Source organism: Marmota flaviventris, chromosome 2 (genome assembly GCF_047511675.1).
Source record: "Marmota flaviventris isolate mMarFla1 chromosome 2, mMarFla1.hap1, whole genome shotgun sequence".
Lineage (NCBI taxonomy): Eukaryota > Metazoa > Chordata > Mammalia > Rodentia > Sciuridae > Marmota > Marmota flaviventris.
The window spans coordinates 142,406,164-142,423,414 of NC_092499.1; the positions used below are offsets into that span (position 1 = coordinate 142,406,164).

General features: G+C 41.7%; 1 protein-coding gene across 2 annotated transcripts in view; it reads left to right on the forward strand.

The window, feature by feature from the left end:
* Slco3a1 (solute carrier organic anion transporter family member 3A1) overlaps positions 1-17,251 on the forward strand; it is a 299,077-nt gene that overhangs the window by 264,764 nt on the left and 17,062 nt on the right. For both annotated transcript variants that reach the window (XM_071608652.1, XM_071608651.1), the window contains exons 8-9: positions 9,417-9,592; positions 13,959-14,023. In XM_071608652.1, coding sequence (XP_071464753.1) covers positions 9,417-9,592; positions 13,959-14,023 — 241 coding nt within the window. The remainder of the gene's footprint in view (positions 1-9,416; positions 9,593-13,958; positions 14,024-17,251) is intronic.

A 17,251-nucleotide genomic window follows, 5' to 3' on the forward strand; every position in this document is an offset into this window, starting at 1 on the left:
AGATAAGGAGCCCATGTTGATGATAAAATGAGGTGTAACACATTCATGGAGTTACATTCAAGGGGCACCCAAAAGTGACACTCAGCCTGGCTTTACAATATAGCTATGGTGAAAGAACACAGTATAAAACAGTGCATAGAGCATGGAAGAAAAATCTTTCAGTAAGGAAAAAGAAAAATCTAAATATACATCTATCTTTGCATTGAAGAAACATTGGACAGGTACATAGCCAACTGCTCATAGATGGCTACCTCTGGTTAGAAACTAAAATGTTCTTATTTCAGATGTTCTATATGTCAAAATTCTCTAAAATTGATCATGCATTATTTTTCCAATAAGGAAAGGCTTTTATGTTTTTTTAAAAAGTACCATTGAAGGACAGGTGGTCACATTGACATAGAGAAGAGACTAGCTAAAGATAGTGAACTTGTAGGGTTCTGTCTGTTAGGATAGAAATTGGTTTGGGTGAGGTGGACCCACAAAGGAGGGAATGGACATTTTCCCCAGCACCAGGCCTTCCTCATAAAGAGTGAGCAGGGACTTTCCTGGTGGCCAGGCCTCTAAGGACATTGCCACATGGATTGTGGATAAACGGGAACATGGAGGTTTTTGAACCTCATGGTACAGGTGGAATTTGAAGTTGGGAGAAATGGCAGTGGAGCCCACTGTTCATTCTGAACCATAGTCCAGCCCTTCACCTTTCTGTGCTCTGAGGTGGCTAGAGAGAGTGAGCCTTTCTGCCCCTCAGGATCCCTTCCCCCTGCTCCTCTGGCAGCAGATCCTTAAGCTCTAACAGGATGTGTTCCTGCTCATGGGCTCTAGGTTAGGAGTGAAAGGTGAACTGAAGTCTTACTTTTATCTCAGAATTTTTCTCCCTGGCCATGATACTGCAGCCAGTGACCTACAAGGGAAGAAGCATATGTACTTCTTGTGGTTTTTCAGTATCCCCTCTGCCTCAAGTGGGCAGTCACTCAGGTTCTTTGTGACGACATCTGAGGTCTTTGCCTGGAAATGCCAGCTTGGGCTGGGCCAATGAGGTGATGCATTCCAAGCTACAAAGACAGTAACAAATGCCAGGGGAAAGTCTGAGGAGCTTCCATGAATCATGAAAGAATCCAGAAATAACTGAGACACATAGGAGCATAACATCATTCTCAGGAAGATACCCCACTCTGTTGGGGTGATGTCACCACTCCTTTGCCACTCAGAGATTAGGTTGGCAAGTATACAAAACAGCAAAGATCTTCTAGTCAGAAACAGCATGGAGTGGCCTGTGTCAGCACTGCTGTGGCGGGCTCCTCTCCTGGACGCCAGGACCAGGCCTGGCATTTAGTAGAAATCGTCTCTTCTTCCTAGTAACTGTACAGGAGGACAAGGACAGTACTCCAGAATGTCGAGGGTGACCCCTGACCTTTCAGATTTTCACAGCACACAGTTACAAATAGCATCCATCCCCACCCTACCATCCCCTTAGAAAAGGATGCTCGCAACCCAACAGTTCATTTTATGTGCACCGTTACTAGGAATTGATCCATCAGTATTGAATGTGGGGGAACAAAACTAAAACAACTTTATTTGTCAGTGTTTTTGAAACACTGCTGGTATGTATCTTGTTCTTATAATATGAGCTGTCAAAATAATGTGCTTACAAATTTCCTTCATCAATAGAAAACAAATCCAATATTCCAGAGAATAATTTTTCTATATTTATGGTCTCTAGCTGTCTTGTAATTATTTATCCCTATCATTGCATGTGAATAGAGCCATTTCGCAATTTATATTAATGATTGGATGTGGAACATGAGTACGGTTTTAAGTGGCATGCTGTTCTTTCATGGATTTCATTTTTTAGTGTTACAGAATTTTTATTTTTTTTAATATTTTTTTAGTTGTAGTTGGACACAATACCTTTATTTTATTTATTTTATTTTTATGTGGTACTGAGGATCGAACCCAGGACCTCAGATGTTCTAGGCAAGTACTCTATTGCTGAGCCACAACCCCAGCCCCTTAATTTTTTAATAAAGCATTTACATGTTTCAAAATTTCAAAAATGTATAAGAAGGAGAAAATGACTCTCCCTTCCACCTTTGTCCCCTGTTCAATGACCTCAACACACCAAGTAGACAATTCCCATCACAGGTTGGGTATCCCTTATCTGAAAGCCCTTTTTTGGAAATTTCGGATTTAGGATTTTTTTTTTCAGATTTTGGAATATTTGTATATGCATAATGAGATATGAATAAAATAGACACATCTTAGCTGCAGAGGGCTGGAAGGGATGCTGAATACACTGCCATGCACCCATGTTTTGACTGCAACCCATCACCTGAGGTTAAGTATGGAATTTTCCACTTGTGACATATCAGCCCTCAAAAAATTTCAGAGTTTGGAACATTCTGGATTCTTAGATATTCTTGTCTGACACCGACCAGCAGACGTCTTCACTGGTCATATGCTGTTCTCTAACTTCTCTTCTGGAATTAATCCAACTGATGCCTCGTTTCTGTAGTTGATTTTGGATTTGCCTGTCTTTGTCTATTCAGGCTGCTATAAAATACTATAAACTGGGGCAAGGGGAGCTTGCAAACAACAGGATCATATTTCTCCCAGTTCTGGAGGTTGGGAAGTCCAAGATCCAGGCATTGTCAGATTGAACCTGTAGTGTGGGCGCATTTCATGGTGGAAGGGGAAAGTCAGTTCTCCAGGTTTCTTTTATAAGAGCACAAATCCCATTCATGAGGGCTCTGCCCCTGTGACCCGATCACCTCCCACAAGCCTCACTCCCAGCTTCCATCACCTTGGTGATTAGGTTTCAGCACAAATTTTGGAAGGACACAATCATGCATTGGACACAGACCATAGCACTGTTCTTGTTCAGATTTGCTTAGACCTCCCCAGCTCTGCTCTCCTTTGTCTTGGCTGCAAACCCATGGCAGCTTAACCCTGCTGTTTCCTCACTCCATTCATGGGACATCAGCTAAATGCTACATTTAGCTCATCTAGACAAGGCTGTGCAATCATTGTGCCAGCCATACTCAAGAGATAAAGACATCTCATTTATCTAATTCCATTAGGGGCATGGTCCTGGACTAAATCCAGAGTCGATCCATTTCAGAAGGGGTTTTCCACTTCTTGGATCAGGCAGTTTCCCCTTTTTGGGTAAATGTGATGTTATTGAGCCATAGCCTAGTAATGGGACCAAATTAGACTGTATGGAGGTACCAATTACACATTACTTGTTAAGCCAAGCAGAGCTCACCAGTCACATGGTTTGTTCAGAATTTGGGCTTGATCACTGAGTTCCAGCACCCACATCATATTCCTTAGTGCTCCTGAGAGGCTGAGTCAGAACCCAGCTCCTGAGTACTTGGTCAAACACAACTATAGATGCCCAAAGGCCTGCTCCCTGTGCATACCTAACCATCTGAGCCCATTGGTGTTCTCAGAACATAATCAGTTCCTGTCATTTATCATATTCTAAGTATGCCTCACATAACTGCCCTCGTTCAAACCCTCCTGATTGCTGCAGTAGCCTCTGATTGCTGGGTGGGAAGAGATTTGTGACTGGGGTATGTGTATCTGCTAGAGTTCGGCCAAGAAACTAATGTCCACATATGCTATGAAAAGATAGGGTTTAATAAGGAATTAGAGCTTATGTGAACCTGGAGAAGCTGGGGGATTAGGATCTGGAAGAAGTGAGATGAATTAGCAGAGGTGGGCAAGCTGGAGCATGTGAAAAAGCCCAGGAAGCTGTAACCATGTGGCTACTCAGCAGGCCTGGAAAGGGCTGCTCAGGAGAGATCTGGGGAACCAGCTTGCTCGAGGTGAGCATGGAGACTGCTGGTACACTGCAGGTCAAGCCAGGAGAGACTTGTACCCTCCGGTCTCCTTCGCTTATGTCCAGCCCTGTGCCTGACCCCATAGCCTTTTCAGAGTAGTGGCCTCTGTTTCATTTTGTAGAGGAGTAAAAATGATCATCTCTCCGGCCTTCAAAGTTCTCAGCCAGGCAGATGTCTGTGACAAAGGCAGATTAACAAGAAAAGAACAGATTTACATATACCTCTTGATTATGGTTGGGTATCCAGGAAATGAATGAATCTCAAAGACGTGGCTTTGAATTTTGGCTTTAATTCCATTGTCCACTAAAACAAAGCTATGGGGAAGGCCAGTTATGGGAAGGTGGCCAAGAAGAGCGTGGTCAGTGGGGGAAGTTTTGTTTTTGCAGGTGTGGGTTGATGCCTTCTCCATGGAAGAGTCTGGTGACTTTGTCATCTTTCTCTTCCTGGTACAGAGGAGATGCCCCATAGACAGAGATTTTGAAGCCACTGCAATGGTGTATGCCTATATCCCAGCTGCTCGGGAGGCTGAGGCAGAAGAATCACTTGAGCTCAGGAGTTCAAGGCCAACTTTATTTAAAAACAGAAAAAAACACAAGATCCCCTTTATAAAGTAGGCCCTCATGTCATCTAGTTCTATCCCTATTAGTAGCTTCAACCAACCACAGAACATATTTGGAGAAAATACTGTGTTAGTACTAAACATGTACTAAAAACGTGTTCTTTAAAGCATTTACGTTGTATTAGGTATTATAAGTTTCCTAGAGATGATTTAAAGTATATGGGAGGACATATAGAGAGGTTTTATATAACCTCATATTTTGGTATCTGCAGGGGGTCTGGAAACCAATCTTTCTTGGCTATCAAGGGATGGATTTCTTTCCTAAAGTAGTCATTTTTCTGTTGTCAGAGCTTCTTCTATGTCTACCTTTTTCTCAAAAATCAGTTCAAAATGATCCTTATGCCAAAAGAGGCATATTCCTGGGGTGGAATATTCTGATCTGCAGCTCCTACCTTCTGAATCTTGCCTTGTTCTCCTCCTGTCCACCTCTCCTCAGATGGGAAAGGAAACTGTGGGGAATAGTCCCCAGCCTTACATGGGAGAGTGGTGCCATCCGCACAGTACAGACAGACCCAGCCCGACACCTCCTCATGCTCAAGTGTCAGGAAGGGACAAATCCAATGGCTTAGGAGGGATCTGGGCTGCAGTTTATGTTCACAGGAGTCCTGAGAGTAAAGATGTAAAGATGGCACAGCATGTAAAGGAGGGCCAGGGAAAGAGTGCAGGGTGGGAAGGGAGAAAAGCCAGAACAGGGCCCTGAGGGGCTCCAGCAGTTTACGATGGGGAAGGGGAGAAGGTGCCAGCAAGAACGATGGATGAAGAATGGAAAAGTTGAAGGGTTGGGAGACGAGAGAGTGGAGCTCCAGTGAGGGTTGAATGGGTGGCGGGGTCCCAGGATACAGAGCCCACTGGGGAACTTAGCATGATCTGATTCATGCGTATAGGGACAGAAGCCAGTTGGAGTAAGCTGAGAGCAGGGCGGACGAGAAAGTGCAGGCTATGTGTCTGAACAGCTGGGAAAGCCTGGCTGTGCCATTGGTGGAGACAGGTTCTAGTTCTTGCCCCTGGGGAGGGGAAGGGGTAGCATTTTAAGTTATACTTGCTTCCTGATAAAGGCAGAGGCAAATTCATTCACAGACGTATTCTTTTAAAATCATTTTTCATACATACACAAATTAACAAGTTTCACTGTGACTTGACATACATACTACATGGATCACATTCACCCTCCCTTCTACTGTCTTTTGCCCTCCCCTCTCTTCCCCTCCCCCTGACCCCCTTGCCTAAAAGGCCCTCTTCTACCTTGAGGTCATCTTTGGTTTTGTTTTTTAAGTTTCCACATATGAAAGCATGTGATATTTGTCATTCAGCGTCTGGCTTATTTCACTTATTTCTTCCTCTGGTTCCATACCCTTCACTGCAAGTGACATGCTTCCATTTTTCTTTATGGCTGAGTGATATTTCATTGTGTATATATACATTCACCTGTTTTTTTTTTAATCCAGTTACCTGTTGATGGGCTGATTCCATGTCCTAGCTGTTGTGAATAATGCTTGCAATAAACATGGATGTACAGTTGTTTCTTTTGTATGCTGACTTCACTTCCTTACTGTGCATATCCAAAAACGGTATAGATGGATCATAGCGTAATTCTATTTTTCATTTTTTGAGGACCCTTCATATTGTTTTCCATAGTGGCCATATTAATTAATGTCCCTACCAACAGTGTCTAAGGATTTCTTTCTCTCTCTACATCTTTGCCAGCAAAGATTATATATATATATAATTTTGACTAAGGTGAGGAATGAAATAGAGCCTCAGTGTATTTTTGATTTGCAGTTTCCTGGCTACTGATACAGAGCATTTTCTCATGAATTTATTGGCCATTTGTATTTCTTTTAAGAAGTGTCTGCTTAGATCTTTTGCCCATTTCTGATTGCATTACTTGTTCCTTTGATGTTAAGTTTTTGGAGTTCTTTTATAGATTCTCGATATCCATCTTCTGTCAGATGAATAACTGGCAAAGATTTTCTCCCATTCTGTAGTTGTGTCTTCATTCTGTTGCTTGTTTGCTTCATAGAATCCATTTAATACCTTCATGGATTCTTGCTTTTGTTTCCTTAGCTACTGGAGTACTATTCAGGATATTGTTGCCTCTGCCAATATCTTGAAGTGTTTCCCCCATTTTCTTCAAGTAGTTTCAGAGTTTCAGGTCTTAGATCCATTTTTTGAGTTGATTTTTTTTTAATAGGGTGAGAGATAGAGGTTCAGTTTCAATCCTCCACATGTGGATATCCAGTTTTTCCAGCACCATTTAATAAGCTTGTCTTTTCTTTGACTTGTGTTTTGAGGACCTTGGTCAGGAATCAATTGGCTATAGATGCGTGGACTTATTCTGGGTACTCTATTTGGTTCTGTTGGTCTGTGTGCTAATACCATGCCATTTTGGTTACCATAGCTCTGCTGTAGGTTTGAAATCAGATGCTGTGATGGCTATAGGATTGCTTTTTGTTCCATGTTGCTGTAGCTATTCAGAGTCTTGTCCTTCCGCATAAACCATAGGATGTTTTTCTCATTCCGTAAAAACAAATCATTGGTATTTTGATGGGAATTGCATTGAATCTATAGATTGCTTGGGGTAAAGTGCCATGTTTTTAAAATATTTTTTAATTGTAGGTAGACACAATATCTTTATTTTTATGTGGTGTTGAAGATGGAACCCAGTGCCTCACACTTGAAGGCAAGCGCTCTACCACTGAGCCACAGCCCCAGCCCTGAAAGGCCATTTTAACAATATTAATTCTTCCATTCTATGAACATGGGAGGTCTTTCACCTTATAGTGTCTTCAGTTTCTTATGATTGTCATTATAGATAGAGGTCTTTGCTTTTTTTTTTTTTTTTAAGACTACTGTGAATGGGATTACTTTCTCAGCAAATTCATTATTGGTGAGCAGAAAAACTCCTGAATTTTTTTTAATGGTACTGGAGATGGAACCAGGGGGAGACTCTACCACTGAAACACATTCCCATCCCTTTTCTATTTTTTATATTGAGACAGGTTCTAAGTTTCAGAGGCTGACCCTGAAGTTGAATGCTTCTGCCCCAGCTTCCCAAATCCCTGGGATTCTGGATGTGTGCTCCCATGCTGGGCTAGCTAGCTACTGGTTTTTGTAAGTTGACATTGGATATTACTGTTTACTAAATTTACCAATTTTGAGTCTTTTGGTGGAATCTTTAGAGTTTTCTAAGTATAGAATCATAGCAGTAGCAAACAGGGATAATTTGACTTTCTCCTTTCCTATTTATATCCTTTTTATTTCTCTCTTGCTCTGGCTCAAATTTCCAGGACATATTGAGTAAGAGTGCTGAGAGTGGATATCCTTATCTTGTTCTTGATCTTAAGAGAAAAACTGAAAGTTTTAGGACACACATGTTAGAGGAAAGACTATCTACTGAGCTTTTTCTACTACTTCTCAGCACTGAGCTGGGGAAAGAATCTTGAAAAGCACAGGGGACTTGTCTGAGGAGTTCCTTGTCCCATAGTTCTCATTTCCTCTGGGAGGCAGGTAAAGGCCTCTATACTTAGGGATGGACAAAGAGGGCTGGGCTGGGCTCAGAAAGTCCCATGCAAAGGGGAGGGAGCTGCTCAGCCAGAGGAGACCTCTCAAAGAGAGGTAGTATCTGCACGGGGTTTTGTAAAATATCTAGGAAGTCTGTAGGCAAAGAGAAAGAGGGAGAGGGGCAAGACTTCAGCACCTGGGAATCACCATAAATTCTTCAGGTCTGTAGATAGGACCAGCTACACAAAGATGCCTGCTCTGGTAGACCACTTAAGAGAAAGGATGCAGCCCCAGCACACAAAGCCTTCCCCTATTTCTACCCTGCAGATAAAAGTCCCCATATAGGAACAGGTACCCCTGAAGTCATCACATATAGCTTCATAGGATTAAAAAAAAACTTTCTCTGCACGTTATCTGTGGAAAGAAGGGGGTTAGAAAGAGAGGAGGAATGGGTGTAGGGGAGAAGAACAGAGGAGGAGAACCATAAAAGCCAGAGAGGGTTTGACCGACCCTCAGGAGGATTTACCTGGGCATGTGCTTGGAAGGCCGATCAGTCCTGGGAAGAGAATCCATGAATCATTTATGACTGTTTTCACTCCATATTCATTAAAGGCCTCTGCACTATTATTATTGAACTTTAATTGGCTTGGCACTCAGCTTGGCCTCTTGCAGCCCTTGCTCCTCCCTTTGCCATCAGAAATTCCTCAAGTGAGCAAGAGAGCGTGAGCAAAGGCTGTGCTGGGAACAGGGCAGCTGGGCCAGCATCACCAGGAAGATCAAATGGAATGCGGTCGCTTTTCTTTCTTCTCTCTGATCATATATTAATAAATGTATCTCATTGGGCTTCCGCTCTGCTCCCCACGAGCCTCTCTAAGCTGCCTGGAATCTCTTAGCCCCCCTTTGCTTTCTCAGCCACCAGAGAACTTTTCCATCAACTCCCTCCTCTGGTGCATGACAGCGCACATCCTTTGTTCCAAGTGCCACACTGGGCACTGAACCAGCAGCAATGTGTGGGTTACCTGATTTACTTCTTTTAATACACTTCAGTATAATTATAACCGCATAAAAGAGAAGACAAATTGGCAAGTAATTGCAATGTTAATTTGGTAATGTTTTATCATACTGTGGAAACGCAATTTCCTCTCTAATTGTATTGGGGGGAACACGTTCGTCTATGGTACAGTTTATTGAGGGATTCTTGAGAATGGAAATGAAACACCGGAGACAGGAAAATCAGCTCTCCTCCCCATAAGTATTCCTTTATTTGCATGTGTTTTTGCAGCCTCCTCAAAAAGCTGACTCGTTTATTCAGGCCTAATTAATGGAATGCCACAGACTGCATAATTAGGCCATGACGGCTTTAGCTGATGGATGGCTTTGGATTCGGAAGCTGGAGATACCCCCAGGTAAAAAAAAAAAAAAAAAAAAAAGGCACTAAATGCTTTCTTTTTCAGAATCTCACAGGCTGTGCGTGCCTCACCACCATCCCCCCTGAGAATGCGACCGTGGTTCCCGGAAAATGCCCCAGTCCCGGGTGCCAAGAGGCCTTCCTCACCTTCCTCTGTGTGATGTGCGTCTGCAGCATGATTGGTGCCATGGCCCAGACACCCTCAGTCATCATCCTTATCAGGTAAGCTGTGGAAATAGCCCTGAGGATGTGAGAGCTAATGGGCTATCCCCACTCCACCTGGCATGCACCTGGGGTCAGAGGGAGTCACACTTTTGGACTCATGTATATGAGTCTCACAGCCAGATGAGACAGGGCCGCAGCAAGGAATATAGGCCAATAGGAATAATTGCAATCAGTCAATCAATAGGGACCTCAGAGTAAGAAGTGACAGCAGGGCACAATGGAGAAGACCACATGTCTTCCCAGGAAGAGCTTCTGCAGGTGACCCTGAAAAGGAATCTGCATTGATCTGTCCAGAGAGCAGTGTTGGAGTAAATGGAAAATGGTGTTAGACTAAACAAGTCCCTATGTCCAGCCCTGCCATGGATCAGCCATACACCCCTGGGCATGACATCTTCCCCTAGACTGTTTTATAATCTGTTATGGGGTGAGGTGGTCACTGGTCCAGCTTTCCTCCTGCAACAGCGTGTGACCCATCAAGACCATCTGTGTTCAGATGCCATAAAGATGTGAGGGATAATTGTGCCAAGGGGCTCATGACAGGCAAGGAGTCACTTTTCTTGTACAAACAGGGTTTTTGTACCATACTAAGTCATCCAGAATTCTGTCACTCAGGACCCATCCTGGGAGCAGATGAAGTGCTTCAAAGGTGAATCATTCAGCAATTTTCTGAGTGAATTTGTCATTTGAAAAGTCATCTAGCTTTGTGTGTGGAATCTAGAAGTGAACTGACCCAACCCTAGTATCCACCTGAATCAGAGGAAAGGATGCCACTTGAACACTCACCTTTTGGGATGCAGCTATATAAGCAAACCAGTGCCTTCCCAAGAGCTGGAAAGAAAGTAAGAATGAAATACTTGGAAGCATCCTGAGTCGATGTACTTCATCAACTGATTTGCCTGGCTTCTCCATTCATCTTGTGCTGCCTACCACATTTTTTGGTCTTTGTTATGAATTTTCATAGAAGAGGATTTATACAAAGTACTTATGTTACCTAAAAGGTCATTAGCAAGGCCTTAAGACTGCAGAAGCATCAAGGGTACAATAGCAAATTGCCATTTTATACTTCCTAAGCTTGAAAAAAATATATTTTAAAAATTCATACCCAGTGCTTTGCAAGGCTGTGGCCAAACTAGTAAAATCACATATTGCTGGTGACATTGAAAAGCATCAGTCCTTTCAAAAAAATAATATGGCAATGTGAGTTAGAAGCCATAAAAATATTCAGACCCTTTTATGCAGAAACCCTACCCCCATACTTCACCATTTATCTCAAGAAAATACCTCTCTACAAGAAAAAAAGCCTCAATACAGAGACTTTTATTACAACGTTAACTATAATAGCAGAAATACCTGAATTGAAATAGTGAGTTAAATTATGGTACTGCAACTCGACGGAATAATGAAAATTCTTAAGAATGTGAAAAGTGTTTATGAAATGAACCATTGAATTTAAAACTCTATATGGAAGATGATTATATATAATATGCATATGGGCAAAACCCATCAGATCTCATGCATGGGTTTAGGGTGGCTGCCTTATGAGTAGTTTATTTTTCATTAGAAATTCTCATGAAGTTATATCGTGATATTCACACACAAAAGGCACCACAATGCAGAAAAAAATGACCCTTACCACTTCCAGTAGCAGTAGCTGGTCCCTTGTCTCTCCATGACTTCCTGCAAAAACCCAGCCTCTGGTGCTAGGTGGTAGTGACTGCTGATCAAACAGGGAGAGTCTGTTGAAATCTCAATCACTTCCAAATTTCAACTTGATGAACAGCTCATGGAGTTTTGCAGGAAGTATCTGATTCCCTTTAAACAGATCAACAACAGATGGCCTCCAGGACCTGGGCTGGGCCTTGTCCCCTCTCAACTCCATGCTTAGAGGCACATGTCCTGCATGTTAAAAGGCCAAGGTAGTTTTTCATTCCATCACTTTCCCAGTCTAGTTTGCCACTGTAGATGTTCCAGGCAGGCAGTCGGGGCTGCAGTCCAGATGTGCCTTAGCCTTTACCTGGCCCAGAATAAAATGCTTGCTCTTAGGCCATGCAGAAGCATACCCATGAGAACAGTGCTCATAATGTCCCAGAGCAAGGAGAAAGATGACACATACTGGGCCCCTCCTGGGTGCCAACCCTGGACTTTGGTTTTATTGTATTGTTAGCATTCCCCCTTTACAGATAGAAGTACCAGAGTGTGGTTAAGCAGCCATTAAGTTGTGACACTAAGGCTGCATGCCTGGGCTTGCCTGGAACTTTCAATAACAGACTGAACCCTCCATTTCTTTATAGCTAAATGTATGAGAAATGATTTCTTATGGGAACCAGTTTCCCAACAGGATATGAAGAGAGATCTTAGCGCCTTGCTCACTTTGTTCCTAGTGACATGATAGCTAAAAGGAAATCAAATTTCAAGTGATAAATATTCTAGCTCATTATACCATCATGTTTTCTTGATAAGGAGAATTTGCCTTTATTTATGTGTCTTTCAAGTTAAACCTTCAAATGAACCTGCTAAGACTGTAGCCATGGAGCTGATAACATTGAGGAACTTGGATTTTGTAACGTATTTAAAAGAGTAGGCGTTCTGTCCAGAGAGACACTGATCTCCTCATCGACACTGTATGGCTGTCTGCCTTAATCAGCCAGAAATTCATGTCCCACTGCCTTGGGATTACTTACCTATACCATATTCTTTATAATTTAAAAAAGTATGTATTTCCCCAACAATCACACATTTTTAGTTTTCCCTGAACATATTAGAAATGGGGAAAAAGATTATAAAAACCACTTTGTTTTTCCCAGGTTTCTATAACAAAACACTGTGGAGAGTATGATAGTTTATAAACAATAGAAACTTATTTCTCACAGTTATGGAAGACTAGGGAGTTCAAGATCAAGGCACCTGTAGATTAACTGGTAAGGACCTACTTCCTAGTTCACAAGTGACAAATTCTGTGTCCTAACATGGCAAAAGGGACAGGGGATCTCTCTGGGGTATCTATTCTATAAGGGCATTAATCCCATTTATAAAGTTTCCACCCTCAGGACTAATCACCTCTTGAAGACTCCATTATAACCTTGAGGATTACGTTTGAAAGAATGAAAATGGGGAAAAACAGTCAGTCTATAGCACATGTGTAGTTTTTCTTGGTTAATAGTCACTTTTGGCCTATCATGCCAAGAACCCAGAGACATGTACACCTGAGGCCCAACCCAAATAGTAGGTCATTAGATGGATGCTATTAGATTGTTGGATGAATGACCCACTCAGTCCATAGGCAAGTTAAACATCCTGTGTACTAGATGTCCTGTTGGTAACTTTGTCCCTAACCTTTATTTTCTACAAAACCAGCTATTAGGCTGTCCTTGCACTGCATGGGTCTTCCATCCACACTGGACAACTCTGCCTAGCCAAATCCTTCAAGAGCCAAAATCATGTGCTTCCCTCTCCATCCCCTATAGAGTCATGATGGTGACCACCAAGCCATAGTAGGGCTAACTGAGGTCATAAGTTGAAGACATCTGCACAGCCATCCACCAACTTACATACTCACCCAGCACATGCCATGTGCTAGACACAGAGCTAGGATGAGGTCACAGTGATGAGCAAGATGCAAATCATCCTTGACTTCATGGGGAGAAGGCATGTACTGAATGAACACAAAAGAGATTGTGTTATTGGTTGTGCAGCTCCATCCATCTAGAATCAGTCATCACTTCCAAAACTCCACTGTCATTCATCTCCTTAAAATATTTTACTGAGAATGTTCTAGAAAATGTGTAAGAAGATTGTTCAAAGGGACTATTCTGGGTAAACCAAAGCCAGAAAGATTGAATTAAAAAAAAAAAAAAAAAAAAAAACAGGACGGTGATTATTGGAAGGTCCTTCCCAAGTTAAAAGGTACTGACGTGATATAGATGCATTATTTCTCAAATGAGGGTCCATCTGGGATATCAAAATATTCTAGTCTGATAGAATAACAAAGGTGTTCATGGTCCTAGCTGGTTTGTAAAGCATAAAGAATTATTTTTTCTCCATTGTTTTCCACATGTGTATCTTGTATCAACTCAAGTTGCTTCTCCCCTCAACAAAGGTTAAATCTCTCTAATGTTAGACTTTATGACCATACATTCAGTCCTTGGAAATGATAAGATTAGCTCATTATTAAAGAAACACTGTTCAGTTCCTAAACTTAGCTGTTGCAGTCATTTTTTAGAATTTAGGCAGGGAATAAAAAAAAGTGATTAATAATTGTCTAAAGAAGGGGTGTGATGGGCAGCAGCAACAAATGACTGTGGGCTTGGTAATTAAGGAGGAGTGATAAGAACATTTTTCTCCCTCTTCATCTCTTTTTATGTAGGACAGTCAGCCCTGAACTCAAGTCCTACGCCCTAGGAGTTCTTTTTCTCCTCCTCCGTTTGTTGGGTATGTATTCTCTCTCTCTTCCCTCAGTAAGAAATTGGATGCTTATTACCAGGTGAGTAAATATCAGTGAAATTGCCCCATTTCCTGAGTTTTTCCTTAGTTCTATAATGTTTAATTATTAATAAACAAACTGAAATTTTTGCTCCCAGTTTAAACTTAGGCAATCCCTGGGTGTCAGAGTTTCCACGTCTACCAACTTGTCTTTATGCCACCCTGAATTCTAATTGGCATGAGGTGGAAAAGCAATGTCACCAAAGGGGAGAAAGATTTGATGTCACAAATTGGCACCCTCATTAAACAGGTTATGAACAACTTGTGAAATGCTTCGTTCATGGGGCTGCCAGCCAGGGGAGAGAGTAAAGCCCCCCAACACCTAGCATATGGAAACTTTGCATCCTTTAAATGTTCCCCAACTGATTTGGTTTATTTACTTTGGGTTTCTGGCATGAGGCAAATGCAACTGTGGAGCTATAGGGTCTGTGTTCCAAGATTTGGTCTGGATAGAAGAAATATCAAGTCTAGCTCCCTCAATACAAATGAACAAGACAAGAGCTTGTGATTGACCCAGAGAACTATGCACGGCTGGGGGGAGCTAGGCCAATCGGCCTAGTACCCACCTCCCAGCAGTGCCTGCCCTTATCTTGTTAGACCACACTGTTGCTTTATAAACATCCCTTTGTCAAGAACAAGATCGAGGTAATTATTTTTTCCTTGATGATAGGGCAGTAGTCTTTTTAAATGAACTTTAATGGCAACTGAGGGGAGAAGGGGAAATGTACTGAGTAAACGATTGATTCCTCATTCCAACTGTTCAGTCGTGGATTAGCACAAAGACCTAGAGAAATGTGTATAAAAATGTTTGTAACAGAGGAAAGTTGGCAGCAACCTAAATGTCCAACAGCAGGGAATTAATAAAACCAGTTTTGGTTTATAATCCCAGTGGGATTCATGTTCCCCTTTAAGATTTGGAAAAGAAAACTATATATAGACTTAGAAAGGGCACATGATATATGGAAGGGATAAAAAGAGGTCTATGATGCACACTCTACAAAGTATGAGACATGAAAACAGTATCTTCTGGGTAATAAGATTATATATATTTTCTAAATTTGTCTTAAATTTTTGAATATATATTGCTTTTATAATGAGACTAACTCCTATATGATATTTGGGAGAAGAAAAAAATCATTCTTAAATCTATTAAAAATATAAAGTCCTCCCTGGTCAATGCCAAATACACAGCATATGGACCTCCTCTCTTCCCTTTGTTGTCTGTAGAAAATAACCAGTGTCATCATCATTGCTGGCATGCCTGGGACAAGGCCTCAGACTCCTCCACCATTGTCAAATGTCATCTTTGTCTTATTTCTTTTGCATGGAGAATAGAAATCTTATAGATATGAAGATACCCCAGATAAAGTTCAGCACTAATTCAGACCAAAACATTTGGGCCTTTTCTGGGAAGTTCAAGTAGCTTGCAAAACTCTACCATGACACAAAGCTCTACTGATTTTCTTTTTTATTTGCCTATCTAGCCACAAGAGTGGGTGATAGATATATAATACCAGCAGGTTAGAGACCCTCACTTCTGAAAATGGTGAAACCATTCCACAGACATTCAACAACAAACTAACATTTATTGAGCACACGCTGTATTCTAAGGTCCTGGATCATCCCTAGGTAAATTATCATAGCCTTGCCCTTAAGAGTCCTCTCTCCCAGGCTGGTAGGAAAAAGGGGAACCTACCCTGTGTGTAGATGCTAAGGACTCAACATATCTTTCAGAATAATTTTGATAACACAAAATGAAAAGAAAATGCATGAAAGTTAATGAAAATCATAGGACAAGTGAAGACAAAACTCAATGATTAGGTATGTACAATGTGGTACTGTTAAGACCATCCTGTGCTGCTCTAAAGCAATCTCACCATTGTGTATCTGCTCCAGGAATAATCAACTAGGCATTTCCTAGAAGGTTTTTCAACTTCTGCAACCATAATCCCAAGATAAGTTTTGCATTACGGCCCAGTACGCATATGCATAGATGCAGCTGAAACAAAAATTACATCAAAAAATACCTTCAATATGTAAGACACATTCTGATATTTTCTATTCTAGTTCACACTTTTAAAATGTTGGTCATGACCCACTATATTGATTTTATTGTTCATTATGGGTCACAAATCAGTTTGGAAAACCCTGCTTCAAAAGGATATGACACAGTTTCATCTTTAATTAAAAGTGGCTTAGCCAAGAAGTCTTGGCATTTGGCCTAATTTCATTTCTTGTAGCACCCAATAAGATTAACCACCATTATTATTAATGAAAGGCCAATGGAATAAATCAGATTCCATGCCATTGCCAACCTTTATGCTGGCCCCTCATGGGTAATGGGGATACAGTGGGGACATCACAGTCAGAAGTAACAAGATCCATAATGGAGTTGGCACTGACACGACAGGCACACATGGAAAGGCCACATAACTTTGCCTTGGGATGCAGGCAATGGGTTTGGAAAGGATGTGATGTCCACCCTAAAAGTTATGCAAATGAGCTGGTAGTGGGGAGAGGATGCTTTCAATGAAGGCCCTGGGGGTGAGCAAGGATATGGCATGTTTGGAGGCTGAAGAAAGCCCAATGTTGAGGGCAGAGATTAGAGATGGTGGTGACTTAAAACTTGATGAGAAAGGCCAAGTGGAGACTAAGTAATCAGGTGCTGGTGTAATAGACTAGCTGAGGGAGGCTTGTGGGGAAAGGTGGGTGGCATTGAGAAATATTAATGAGGCTTATTCTCTGAACAGAAGTACAGATGACCCTCCATATCTGCAAGTTCCATGTTCAGTCACTGTAAGCTTTTTAAAGAAATTGAATCTGTACTAAACATGTGCATACAGATCATTTTCCCCTAAGCAATACAGAACAACAACTATTGGCACAGCATTTACATTGTGTCAGGTATTATAGGTAATCCAGAGATAATTTACAGTATGCAGGAGGATGTATACAGGCTTTATTTAAATACTAGGCCATTTATATAAGGGACTTGAGAATCTACAGATTTTGCTATCCATGGGGGCTTTGGAACCAATCTCCCTTCCAAATGTAAGAACCGAGTATGTGGGAGAGAGGCACCCACAGTGACAAGTCCTAAGAAATGGCTTAGATGATGCTGTGAATGGGGATTTATTGAGACAGAAAGATGAGGAGCAATTTGGGAGTGACCAGCAC